General features: G+C 44.0%; 1 protein-coding gene across 1 annotated transcript in view; it reads left to right on the forward strand.

Annotated features, from left to right (window-relative positions):
* The first annotated feature begins 2,482 nt into the window (after positions 1 to 2,482).
* LOC129831097 (protein Jumonji-like) overlaps positions 2,483 to 13,434 on the forward strand; it is a 98,470-nt gene continuing 87,518 nt past the window's right edge. Inside the window, exon 1 of the mRNA XM_055894130.1 lies at positions 2,483 to 3,029. Coding sequence (XP_055750105.1) covers positions 2,985 to 3,029 — 45 coding nt within the window. The 5' untranslated portion in view covers positions 2,483 to 2,984. The remainder of the gene's footprint in view (positions 3,030 to 13,434) is intronic.

Genomic DNA, 13,434 nt, shown 5'->3' on the forward strand with positions numbered 1-13,434 from the left:
GTGGAACTAAATGGGCTGCTTTACCAGTAGCTACCTAGCATGAGGACGAAGAAGGCAGTTTAATTAATAACTAGCAGTATTTTAATCTTCTCAATTTGCTGAATAGGATCATTAGGAGTACAGTGACACCTTTTTTCCTGGATTGAGGTGGGTTTTCAAACAATTTCTCTTCTTGTTCAACGAGATGAAAACATATTGGAATTTGACCATTTGGACTTGAAGGTTTACTGAACTTCAAGTCAAAAACCTTTGGTTAATTGGTTCCCTGGTCACTGCTAAATAACAGTTTTTCAGGAAAGAGATGATATTTTCCCTTAGTTGTGGGGGTGGTAGATGCCTACAGTATCTTAAAGTGAAGTAAGGATGCTTAGAGTCATGATCAGTAGGCTATGATTAATCTACTGAATCTTCTAGTCAACTTTAACATGAAACGCTCATTTTGAGTCATATTGATGGTGCTAGGTGAATGTGTCACATTTCTAAGCAATGTGGTGACAATTACTGTAACCTCCTACTGTAGCCCAGATCTCATCTGGAGTTAGTTTAGTAGGCTACAACAGAAACCCATTCAATGTTTATTTCAACGGAAACGGTACTGAACAACAGGTTGAAGAAGAGGACTATAGTGGCCCAGAGGGCGGTTGTGTATGGTGTTGTGCTGCACCAGTTTTGAGATCATTAATGGTCACACACATATTGATCAGACCACACCTCGCTACACCCACTAGGCAGGTAGCCTAGTGGTTAGAACGTCGGACTTGTAACCAGAAGGTTGCAAGATCAAATCCCGAAGCTGACAAGTTAAAAATCTGTTGTTCTGCCCCTGAACAAGGCAGGTAACCCACTGTCACTAGGCTGTCATTGAAAATAATAATTTGTTCTTACATTTAACTGACTTGCCTAGTTAAATAAAGGTTAAAAAAACTGGAGGAAATGTACCTGAAGGCTGTTAAAGAACAGTGCACACTGTTTTATGGAAATGTTGTCCATGAACGTACAAACCGCCACGCAATGTAGAAAACATTGAACTGAACTGAACGGCAGTGGTGGAAAAAGTACTACATTGTCATACTTGAGTAAAAGTAAAGATACCTTAATAGCAAATGACTCAAGTAAATGTGAAAGTCACTTCATTTCAAATTCCTTATATTAAGCAAACCAGACGGAACTATTTTCTTGTTTTTACAGATAGCTAGGGGCACACTCCAACCCTCAGACATAATTTACGAAAAGAAGCATGTGTGTTTAGTGAGACTGCCAGATCAGAGGCAGTAGAGATGACCAGGAATGTTCTCTTGGTAAGTGTGTGAATTGGATCATTTTACTGTCCTGCTAAGCATTCAAAATGTACTGACTACTTTTGGGTTTCAGGGTTTTAGTATGGAGTCAAAAGTGCATTATTTTATTTAGGAATGTAGTGAAGTAAAAGTTGCCAAAACTACTTAAGTAGTACTTTAAAGTATTTTTACTTAATTACTTCACACCACTGCTGAACGTCATCACTAGCTTCCATAGCTTCAAAGTCATAAACCCCGTCCATTTCTACAATTTATCTTCTTAAAATGTGATTTTAAACCTAACCTTAACCACACTGCTAACCTTATGCCTAACCCTAACCTTAAATCATTACAAAAAATCAATTGTTTTGGACAATTTGGACTTTGTAGATGTGAATCTGACTTTGTGGCTATTGAAGCTAGTGTAAACCAAACTGAACGCACCCCTGTAGGTTATGTGCTATTGCAAGCTGCATGTGCTCAGCGCGAGTGACTTTAGGAAGTCATTTTGGAAAATTGGAAATTCTAAGTTTTCACATCCACATTTTATAAGCTTCCCAAAAATAATATGGTCTCTGTGATGAAGGTTTGTTTGATCGCTTTCCTTACCTCAATGCTACAATGCCATTCTGAAGGTGAATACAGGCCTGTGGCCTAAAAACAACATGACAGAGGTCTAAGGCACTGCATCTCAGTGCTATAGGCGTCACTACAGACCCTGGTTTGATTCCAGGCTGTATCACAACCGTGATTGGGAGTCCCAAAGCGCGCACAATTATCCAGCGTCATCCCGGTTTGGCCAGGGTAGGCCTTCATTGTAAATAAAAATGTGTTCTTAACTGACTTGCCTAGTTAAATAAAGGTTTAATCAAATAAAAAAACATTGTCAATTACTTTGTAGCATTGACATTGCATAGATTGAGAGCTTGAAACAATGTTGCTAATTTGCACACTAAACATGAATGGGCTCCAGGTCAGCTTTTCACAGGATCGCTCGAGCCACTGAGGAGAAATAGGAAACGAAGTAACTTGTAATTAGCGAAGAACCAACTAGCCTACACGTGGGATCCCATTCATCAAACAAGATTTTACTTTATCCGGGATATATTATTCATATCGCGTTTTGTAAAATCATTTTTACTCGGTGCCTGAAAAAGGGCCTTTTAAAGTTGCCGCTGTCCATGGTAACGGATGTGATAGGCTGAACCAGGGGAAGAAAGAAACTCGCCTCTTTTAGAATAGCTGCGGTGCTGGAGTAGTCTACACTCGTCGCCTGATAGTTCCAGGCAAAACGGAACATTGACCCTTTTTTATTTGATTCGATTTAAATCCTCTTCTCAAACAAGATGTGACTCTTTTCAAAGAACAGACTAATACCTTTAGAATATCCATGTCGTTCAGGATAGCCGAAAGAGAGAACGTCAAGGGGTTTTCTACGAATGGAAGTTATCTGTTGTGAGTTGTTTTGAATATGTTATTCCGAAGTGAGTTTGTTTTTTGTTTGTCTCCGTTCGTCGTGGACCTTTAATTTGGAATCTATCGACGAAATCCAGATCGTCAAGGGAAACCCAGAGCGAGGATTCTACAAAGCCAGAGAGCTCACAGACCGGGGATTTAAATTGTTTGGTGTGCTCCGGGAGAAGCGAGAGTCAAAGAAAGAAATTCATGTGGCCATTCTCTCTTTAGCAAAACATTGTGGATTGCAGAATGAGCAAGGAAAGACCTAAGAGGAATATCATCCAAAAGAAATACGTGAGTAACTACTAGCCTATTATTGTCCAATGTGTAAAATAATTTAACCTTTACAAGTTTGCACGTTCATTTCGCCTGTTTTGAAGAAAATGCATAAACTTCGATCACGGAGTGTGAAGGTTACCATTACACAGCTGTGGCCTATTGGGCCGAATTTCCCTTTTAGATGGTCAAGTTGTAGAATGTGTTATCAATTAGACTTTATTTAAATTGTCGATTTATATTCACAGTGTCTGTGTTGCTTAATTTCTTCAACATCAGACAAGACGATTTATTTGATTATTAACTATCCATGGAATGGCAATGCGCATTCTGGAATCATCTCTGTACAATATAACAAACGACTTGTGTGAGGTTTATTGATTAAGTCAGAATTTTCCACAGGAGCTGGCTAATTGTTTTCAGAATGTCTTTGTTTTCTCCCATAGCCCCTTTCAGAGCCATGAAGACACAGCCATATCGCCCATGGCTGATTCCGGGTTCTATACCCCATGCTGAGTAGCCCTATATAAACTGTTATTTATAAATTAACACCTTGTTTTGCTATTGGATATCATAACAACATTCACTTTAGTTATGTTGATGCGACTTGAGAGTACCTGACTAGCACGGTCCGACCATGACGAGTGGACTGGAGCTCTTTAATTTTCTCGGTAGGGGGAGAGCGCAGAAAGGGGGTCAGGCAATTTAACATTTCCGTAGAATTTCCAATAATTTCCAATCGTAGTGGAACGCTCAGGAGGAGTTGCTTGTCTGTGTTTGTTTACTAACGTATATACGCAATAAAGGGTCTGATCATTTTAATTTCGCGTAGCACGTCTGTGTGACCTCTGTGAATGGGATATATTGCAGCCTGAGCTTGCTGAGCAAGAATGTTAGATTCTCGGATAGTTTTTTAATTATTCGGGTTATCTCCAGTTAATAGTTTTTAAAGCAGACGAGAGACCATGGATGCAACTAAACGAAATGTTAGCAGTTAGTTGATTAAGCGCTGGCTTGTTTATGGTGTAATTTTAAGGAGGCAGTGTTTCAGTCGCATTGCAGAGGTTCATGTGAAGGGGAAGCAAGAAGCGACCATTTTCTTTCTGCGATTACCTAATACTGGCGAATTTGGCCGAAGGGGGCGATACCAATGTTGGTAATTTCAAGGTTTTTACCCTCGGTGTAACCTACAACATTTAAAGTATTTTCAATCGGGGTTTAAAACAGGCGTAAGCTAGGCAATGACGTACTTTCAAACGGAGACACTCAGCACATCGCATGGCTGAGTTTATCCCTCACATTACAGCGTGCGTTCTCGTGTGAAGTTTCCTCGCGTGAAAACAATGTGAAGTTATTATGAACCACAATGAATAATACTTTTATTTCAGATGTACCTTTTTTGTTTCCATGTAACTAATCTCAAAACATTTTGGCCACGTGTGGGCCTGCTGCTGACTAGGCTACTTTGTTTGTGGCCCACGATGCACTGAGAATAATCAAAGTCCATCATAACTGGCGATTGTTGCCTTCCCTAAGCGTTCCACTCCTATAACATGTTCGAAACATTATACTTTTATATTATGAGGTGAAATAATACTTAATTCTTGAAGTGTTAAGCATATAGTTTTCAAACTTTTGATTAAGTCAGTACATTTCCCCATGAGTTTGATACTATTTCTCCCCAAAATACTCACCTCTTATAACAATGCTATTATAGTAATCAATGCATTACATTTCCAACTTTATTTTGGGGGCTGGTGAGATGATTTGACAGTGAAAAAGACATGCTACAAATTGCGGCTGAAGTCTAAAATTGTCTATTTTTATATTTTATTCTTAATTTCTTGCGTAATGCTAGATGTATGCTCACGTGGCTGTGTGTGGAATTGGACCGCACAGAACATGGCTTTCACATCTGCTGAGGTGCAGCAGCTGGGGTAGAAATCTGCTCAGACCAAACCATGCGAACAACAAAACAACCTGGAGGTGCCCCCCTCTCTTTGGGCCCCCCACTCAAAACGCAACACCCTCCCCCTCAACAACTCTTGGCCCCTCTGGTTTAACCTCCCCTTAATTAGCGTTAGACAATTATCCATGCTTGGCTTAAGCATGTCCCCTGGAACACTGTGAGTTGTTATTCTCCCCCATGTGCTCCATCCATGTTATTAAAATTCATCAGTCAGAAAAAAAACGTAATAAAAGCAAACAAGGCAAGGCAATTACCGCCTCTTTGATAGGACACAAAAGTTCGAACAGGCCCTCTCAAATAACTCTGGTTTCTATGATGGCTGATCACTTTGCCTGGCAATTTGACAGACATTTAGAGGCACAAACACCATCTCTCCTATTCTGAAATTCTATATTTGTATATTCAGTGAATTTGTGGGGGTGGGTTTAAAGTCAGTTGGGTAGCAGCGCTAGTTATGTTTGTGGTGTTGTTTAACTGAACATAGCATTGAGAGGAGGAGATGTGCAGCCAGGGCCAATTTGTCCTGACTAGGCTGTTCTCAGGGTGGGGTGGGATAGAGCTGCCTCTGATTCAGGCTGTGTGGAGCTGCGCTGGCCTCTGTGTGGTGGGATAGAGCTGGGCTGTGTGGTGGGATAAGTACAGCTGCTGCAGGGGTCTTTACAAATGTAAAGAAGCTGTCAGTGTTTCATCAGTCGCACAACTGATGAGGGCGAAGTTGACAAATCCACTGCAGTGTGTGGCGCACAAAAAGAGGAAACAAACATAGAGCGGGGGCCGGGAACGAGGCCTGTAAAGGTTCCGTCCCCTCTCACCCTCCCTCCCCAGTCCTTCAGCTTTACTATTTAAATGTGGGCCTCGTGTTCACCCACAAGGGTTTGTGGACCTGAGCATAAATGTGCTTAATTTAACCTTCTGTTTTAATGCAGATGATCATTTATTTATTTTTATCCTTATTTTCTTCACGCGTGGAACACGGCAGAGTTCACAGTTCCTCTCTGAGGAGCCTTGGCACTGTAACTGGGTCAGTGAGATGCTGTGAGGTAGGGAGGTTGTAACAGGAACGTTTCAGATACTTTCTCCTTACTCTATACCACTACCTTCTCTTCAAGCGTTCTCAGTATTAGCTCTAGTTATATCCTCTCTTATATCGGAGGAACCACTGACACCACGGTACGTGGAGAGACGTATCTCTTGGAAGGCAGGCAGCTGGTAGACACAGCATTTTGATTCAGTTCTTCTCAGTGTTTTGCTGTCTGCCAACAGACAATGTTCCACTTTACTGCATCGTTATGGGAGCTCCCCAAACTGCCGGTTTTAATTTGGGCCTCCGGTGATCAGCAGCAGCCAGCCCATCGCTTCCTATTCTCCGTTTTCTCTCTCTCCTCTCTGTCCTGATTTTTATGTCAGCTTTACATCACACACCCTGACCCTCTTACCCACCCTGACCCTCTTACCCTGTCATGTCATGTGACCTTTCTCTTATCAGATGTTATCATCTCGGTACAATCTCTGCACACGCCACAGTTCCTCCTTTGTTAGTTAGACCAACCTGTTTATGGGCAAACTACCAGCCAGGATCATGCCTTACTGTACCAGGCAGGTGAACACAGTGTAAGGAATGTGCTCTGCTGTATTGATGTGGGTAATGACTGTCTGTGCGGAGGAGGATGTTTCCCTAGGGACTGTATCCTGTCTAAAATATACACTATCATATGTGCCAATATTCTGAGGGGACAATGTGTCGGACATTGTGCTGTATTGAAAGACTATTCAGGATATATAAATAATCTCACTTAAACCATGTGTATTCTGGATCTATATATATGTGTGTGTCACGTACACCACATTCTCACTGAATGCACCGTTTCATTTTGCCCCATGATTTATGTCGTGTTACTCCTGTGGGTTTGGCCGGACAGCTGGACAGCCTTGAGAGGACACAAGCTGTCTACACAAAGTGTGTGTGTGGCAGCCACAGCTCATCCGTCCAAGATCCCTGAGAAGCTGAATCAACATTTTAGATGTTTTTGGTTTGGCCTTAACATGCTTAAGCTCTGAGGAGGGAGGACACTGGACACTAAGCTGGACAGTAGTAGGGAGGCTCCATAGGTTTGACTGGAGGGCAGGACAGGGGTGACTGGACTGTCACTAGAATGGAGGCCATTATGAACACGAGACCTTGACCTCACCAGCTGAATGGATGAGGTCATGTTTCGAGATGTAGTGAGTCTCTACTGACTGTAAAGCCTAATGAAACAGTTGATGCTGCAGCGTCCTGCCACCCAACCACTAGCCTAACAAAGCAGGCCTCGAAAGACACTTGAGTCCCCGCTTCTGTTCTACGGGAGAAACGGAAGTTAGGTTGAAAATACGGTATCTTTGAAACCTGAAAACATCCACTTTCTACCTACCCTGCGGAGAGTGTCCAACCACAGACAGCAGGTCCGTTTTATACGCTCTCGGTCAATCCGGTATTATCCCCAGATCCCCCTCTACCACTCGGACTTGTCTTCATCAGGCAGCAGTAAGCCTCCAGGGATAAAGCAATAGAATGGAGCCTTTGATTATATTGATCCGCATTAGACTCTTAACGCCTGTATGGTTACAAGCTGCTCAATGGGAAACGAGGAGGATATATCTTTTTTTTTGCGTTATTCAACATGATTTATAAATCATACTCCATGTCTAAATATAGTTTACATTAGACTGTTGATAATCAGACTACACAGTTGTGTTAGTGCTTAGTGTTATACCTGGTTTATAGGCCTCGTATTTACTCATACAATATCTGACTGAGTCGTAGTGCACTCATACCAAAACTCTTATGGCGTTCTGGGTTTCCTCCAATTTATTCTCTATGAATCATGAGTGATGCAATCATGGTGATGTTTATAATGACGCTGATATTTCATATATATGGCTGTATAATATCTTTGTTTCCTGCCAGAGAGCTCACATGGACCTTTTGGCCACTGCTCTGTGTTAGATTGGCACACTGACTTATCCACAGGTTGTTACGTTGTAGTCAGCGTTACGCAGATGTCACATTTACTGTGACGATGAAGATATCTTTTTACTATTTCCATTTTTATTGCAGCCATTTTGAGGCCTTTGAACAAGCCTGGGTCGTTTCTGAAAGATGACCTCCCTCTCAGTGCATGTTAATGCAGCCTTTTCAACATGCATCAGCCCCTTAGAGGACAGGCCTAAATCTGGGTGGCAGCTCCCCTCGGCTTTCTACGGTAATGAGCTTGTCCGAAAGTGGCTACATTGTGTACTCGGCTCACTATGAACTGCTGGAGTAGTTAGGCGGGCTGCATTGGCTTTGTGTGAGCTGTGTGCAAAGTGAAAGCGGGCTAGAGTGTGTGGGGGGGGGGGGGGGGGGGGGGGGGTCTCTCAAAGGTGGGGAGACAAGAAACAGTTGATTTTATTTTTAGGTCAATGGAGACAAGTTTCAGAGTTACAGCTCTGTGTGCTCCGTCGCCGTGAGAAACGCATTAGTCTCCCGCTCCATCTTGTCTTGTAATAGAATACGGAGTGGCTCTTTAAAAAAAAGTGATTCACTCGGTGTCATTACTCAGCCAGGTACAAAGAGCTGAGCGACGCCATTTCCAGTGGGATCAGCACGAGAGCAGAACGCTACGGCAGTTCTCTCCCGCTTAGCCAGAGATTCTCCTCCAAACTGCTGAGGGGTTGGCGCTGTGGCGGGGGGCTCTCGCTGCTTTCAGCACTCTTAGATTAGTTTAGTGTGTTTATGTATTCATCATCTGTTTGGTGGGAGATCCGTCTCCTTGGTGGTTTCTTCTCACTGCACTCTTCCCCCATTTTGTTGTTCTCGCTTCAGACTGCCAAAGGAAACGTTGGAAGCTTCCCCAGATAGATGTCATGCAGCTGGAGTCTAAACTGTGAATACCTCGCCTCTCCCTCGCACCATAAACAGGCACCCTGTGCTTTGTCCCTGTGGGTCAGCTAAACGCATGAGGCCAGGAGTTTGGTTAGCCACACGGTCCGATCCTCACAAATAGCATTAGAGCGATGCTGTTGCCTTGGCGGCCTGAAACATGGAAACACGAAGATGACTCAAAATATCACGTGGTTTCATAAAGCACTTTGACAGATGTTCATTATGACCTAACAGTGAGATTAATATTTAAAATAGAAGAATTTTCAGAAATCTGATTGTCTGTCAAAAGTACTGTCTTTGATCTCCTCTCTGCACAATGGCAGCATTTTAATGGCACTTCTAGCTGCTAAGTTCCCACTAGGCCTCACAGCAGGGTACTGTAGTGTTTGGTACACCCATGGAAGGGAGCCAAAGCCCAGGCTGAAAGGCTGGCCCTGCCCCCTGGCCCTGGATCAAATAACAGGCCCAATGGCAGCACTAAAACACAACCTGTGACAGTCAGAGCAAACTAAAGAGGATAGAAATAATTAAATTGGGCACTGTCGTAGCTAATGACCGAGCCGGGTCTGGAAACTGATTTTAATCACTTCATGGAGTAAATGTAGCTCATGACAGATTCATATACTGTACACGCAGAGAACAAAGCCCGGCTTAAATCCCATTACATAAGTCATTTACAGCTGATTTACACTACAGCCATTTGGGCCCATAGATATCCATCTAGGCCTACAGTCTAATCTGACAGAGCGCAGTATGAGATTAGTAACGGTTCAGTTGGTCATCCTACAGTTCAACCCAAACCAACTGCCATGTAATGTCAACTGAATCTGGAAGTCACCTTAAAGACAGGGTAACCATAGTGACCAGAAGTTGATCTTTTTTTATACACCGTGCCATCAGAGGGGGCCTAACCACTCCGTTACTATAGCAACTGCTGGAGTGGGGCAGAACGGAGCGTCTGTCTGTTTCAGACTTGACACTCAAGTGTCTGAACATAGTGGAGAGCTGAAGTTAGATTAAAGTATCCCTGCACAGAATGTACTGAGTGGTGGTTGTATAACCGGCTGAGAGGCATGACTTACTGTGGTGTGAAATGTGTGGCAATTTACACTCCTCTTGTGCTCCAAGCATTTCACACAGCAATAACTAAGGTATTGTCTGACAAAACGAGCTGTATCAGGCCTATCCCTTTAATAGCATGCTATTGTAATTTGAATGAAACCATTACCTGCTATTGTAAAACAGAGTTCCACTGAAATCAACTGTGGCATTTACTCCTATCAGCCATTGTTGCCACATTTACTTGACTACCTGAATGGAGAGGGAGTGGAGGAGCGGCAGCCATTTAGTTTCCTCTGGCTTAGTATTGAATGGTCTTACTGGCTTAGTGCTCAGACATAGTGGAGTGGAACCACCGTTAGACTCTCCTCCTTCAAGGTTGGCTGAGTACCTTTATCACTGGACAATCTGCCAGACCCGCTGACTGAGGCAGCAGCCATGGTTTGATGCTTTGGGTGACTGACTTGGCCTGATGGGACAGGAGGTGTGTGACTGGCTCTCCTGTTTACTGTGACATTGGCAGAGGATCCTGTAAGGGGTGACAGGTTTGTCTGTGTGCCTGAGACAAAGTACATTTATTTCACCTCCAGCGGGATCCCTTTTGAGCTCAATTACCAACAAGCGGGAGAGGAGCGAGATAATGAGAAGAGCGGGAAGGAGGCGAGAGAGGGAACGAGGTATGGGTCAAACCAGCTGCTCCTCTCTGTACAATCTCTAATCTGCTGGAGATTCTTCCCTCCTCCCTCTGTATCTCATCGTTTCTCATACATCATCATCATAATGTTCTGCGCAGGGATCCAGAGTATGCTGCCTCACCGTAACACCTCCCCATCCTACCCCTGTAACCCCTTCCCTGGGCCTCTTCTCTCCTGCAGTCCCCAGGCTGCCGCAGGGTTCTTTGTGAGGCAACGGGCCAAGCTGTGAGGTGAAAATCACTTCTTAATTGCCCGTTTTCTGCAGCTCTGTGCCAGAGAGGGGCTTTAGTGTTGTGAGCCCCGAACATCCTGAACAGCTCCGCTAAACACCTGGCTTTGTGTTGATAGCAGGCTGGCCCACTGTAATCTACAGTCATATGGCCCTGCACTCTGAATGGCCACTTTCATCATGTTTTTCAAAAACATTGCTTGCGTTACAGATGTAAAAAGCATATCAAACATCCTTCCTCCCAATGAAGTTTATACAGTGTGAGAATTGCCATAACAATCTGAGATACCAAATATTTGTCCAGGCTATGCTGGCATGGAATGGCCCTATTAAAAAAATATATATGTGTGTGTGTGTCTTTGTTTTGCAATTAGATCCACCTCGGTCTTGTTGTTCTACATTCGAGAGTGTGGGAGCCCATATGCAGTACCACAGTGCAGAGCCAGGCTGGGGCCCCTCTGTGGTCAGTCAACTGTGTGTGTTCTGCTGCGGTCGCCACCATTACCAGCAGAGTAACGGCTAATCTTACCTATCTGACAGTTAGCATTACACTCAGCTTTCTCTCCTGCTGCCATCTCTTTTGAGCATCACTCTACAGTTCAGCCACACTGTCCCCTTGCCCTGTCTTCCTACCAGGCTGCTCATTGTCTCATGAAATAGTGCTTTAGTTACAGAGTTGCAGTTTCTCCCTCCCAGTCAAACTGGCCTGTAAAGTCCAGGCCAGCTAATCGCTAGCCGCTTGTATCGGTCACCCACAGTGTGTCCTGTCGGTACACTGGGCCTGCTGCAGGAGTGCGGAGCTTATAGCTCCAGTAAACCACATGAAAACCACTCCACTTAATTTTTCTTGGCCCTGATATCCACTGACCTGAGTTGTTTTCCTCCAGCTAACAACTAGAGCAGTGTAGTGCGACTACAACGTAACATAATCATTTAATCTCCCAGCATCTGGCAGGCGACTCTGCTCTCTGAAATCCACCCACCACTGGTTTTATGGGGCATGAATCTGTTGAAGCCACGGCTGCTGCTGGCTGACTCGCTCTGTTCTCCTGTTGTAAATAACTTCTCTCCATCAGAAATATTAGTCCTTTTATTATGGGTCATTTTCAGGCCTACTTTGTTTGAGCGTCTGAAAGGAGAGAATGACTTGTGAATGAAAGTAAATATGGTTGAAATGTGAGGGTCATATGGCTGGACTATATTGAGTAACCGTAGTGCTGAGAAAAAACAAGTGACATTTTCTGCTGCTGTTCTTTTGGTTCCTGGAACATGGCTGGTAGGTTGGTTAGGGGTTAAGCACAGCGTTTGTATACTGTGAACCCTCTGACCCTGATTGGACGTTTACAGATGGGACAAAGCAGCTTAGCGTCTCGGCTCAGTCAGGGCCTGCCGCCTCACACTCGCGTCAACACAGCTCCTCAACCGCCATGATGGAGCAGTGATTGTGCATGATTGGAGCTGCAGAATGCTCCTCTGTTTTTGTGGTAAGAGTAACCCTCCCACTACCCCTCCCCTCTGCCTCCCCGAGACACATTTTTCCCGCTGCTAATTGACTGTGTGTGAGCGTGGCTCTGGGAGCACTGTGCTGCATGGCTCTCCCTGGCTGTCAATCGCTCTGCTTGGTTGTGAGAGATGGCTACAGAGCTATGCCCTGTTCTGTCTGTCTTAAAACCACAGGACTGTGATGCTGCCACCCACACATGCATGGGACAACCACCTACCTTGCCTTGTCCAACTCACTCCAGAGAAACTGAAATTCTCTTCAGTCCATGCCACTGAAATGGATATTTGAGTTTGACTATACTCGGTTTATAATGTATTGGGGCTGGTTACTTGTCTTTTAATTTTTATACATTTCTAAATGTTGATATTATTCTGAACAAAAATAATAAATGCTACAATTTCAATGATTTTACTGAGTTACAGTTCATATAAGGATATCAGTCAATTGAAATAAATTCTTTAAACCCTAATCTATGGATTTAACATTACTCTGCAGGGGTGCAGCCAGGAGTGGGCCTGGGAGGGCATAATCCCATCCACTTGGGAGCTAGGCCCAGCCAATCCGAATGAGTTTTTACCCACATATGCAGCCACACCCTATTACAGACAGAAAAACTCCTCCGTTTCATCAGCTGTCTCAGACGTTCCCACAGGCGAAGAAGCCGGATGTGGAGGTCCTGGGCTGGTGTGGTTACACGTGGCCGTGAGGCCGGTTGGACGTACTGCCAAATTCTCTAAAATTGTGTTGGCGGGGGCTTATGGTAGAGAAATTAACATTAAATTATCTGGCAACGGCTCTGGTGGACATTCCCGCAGTCAGCATGCAAATTGTACGCTCCCTCAACTTGAGACTTCTGTGGCATTGTGTTGACAAAACTGCACATTTTAGTGGCCTGTTATTGTCCCCAGTAAAAGGTGCACCTGTGTAATGACCATGCTGTTTAATCAGCTTCTTAATATGCCACACCTGTCAGGTGGATGGATTATCTTGGCAAAGGAGAAATGCTCACTATGAGGGATGTAAACCAATTTGTGCACTATTTGAGAAGCTTTTTGTGCATAAT

Source organism: Salvelinus fontinalis, chromosome 32, assembly GCF_029448725.1.
Source record: "Salvelinus fontinalis isolate EN_2023a chromosome 32, ASM2944872v1, whole genome shotgun sequence".
NCBI lineage: Eukaryota > Metazoa > Chordata > Actinopteri > Salmoniformes > Salmonidae > Salvelinus > Salvelinus fontinalis.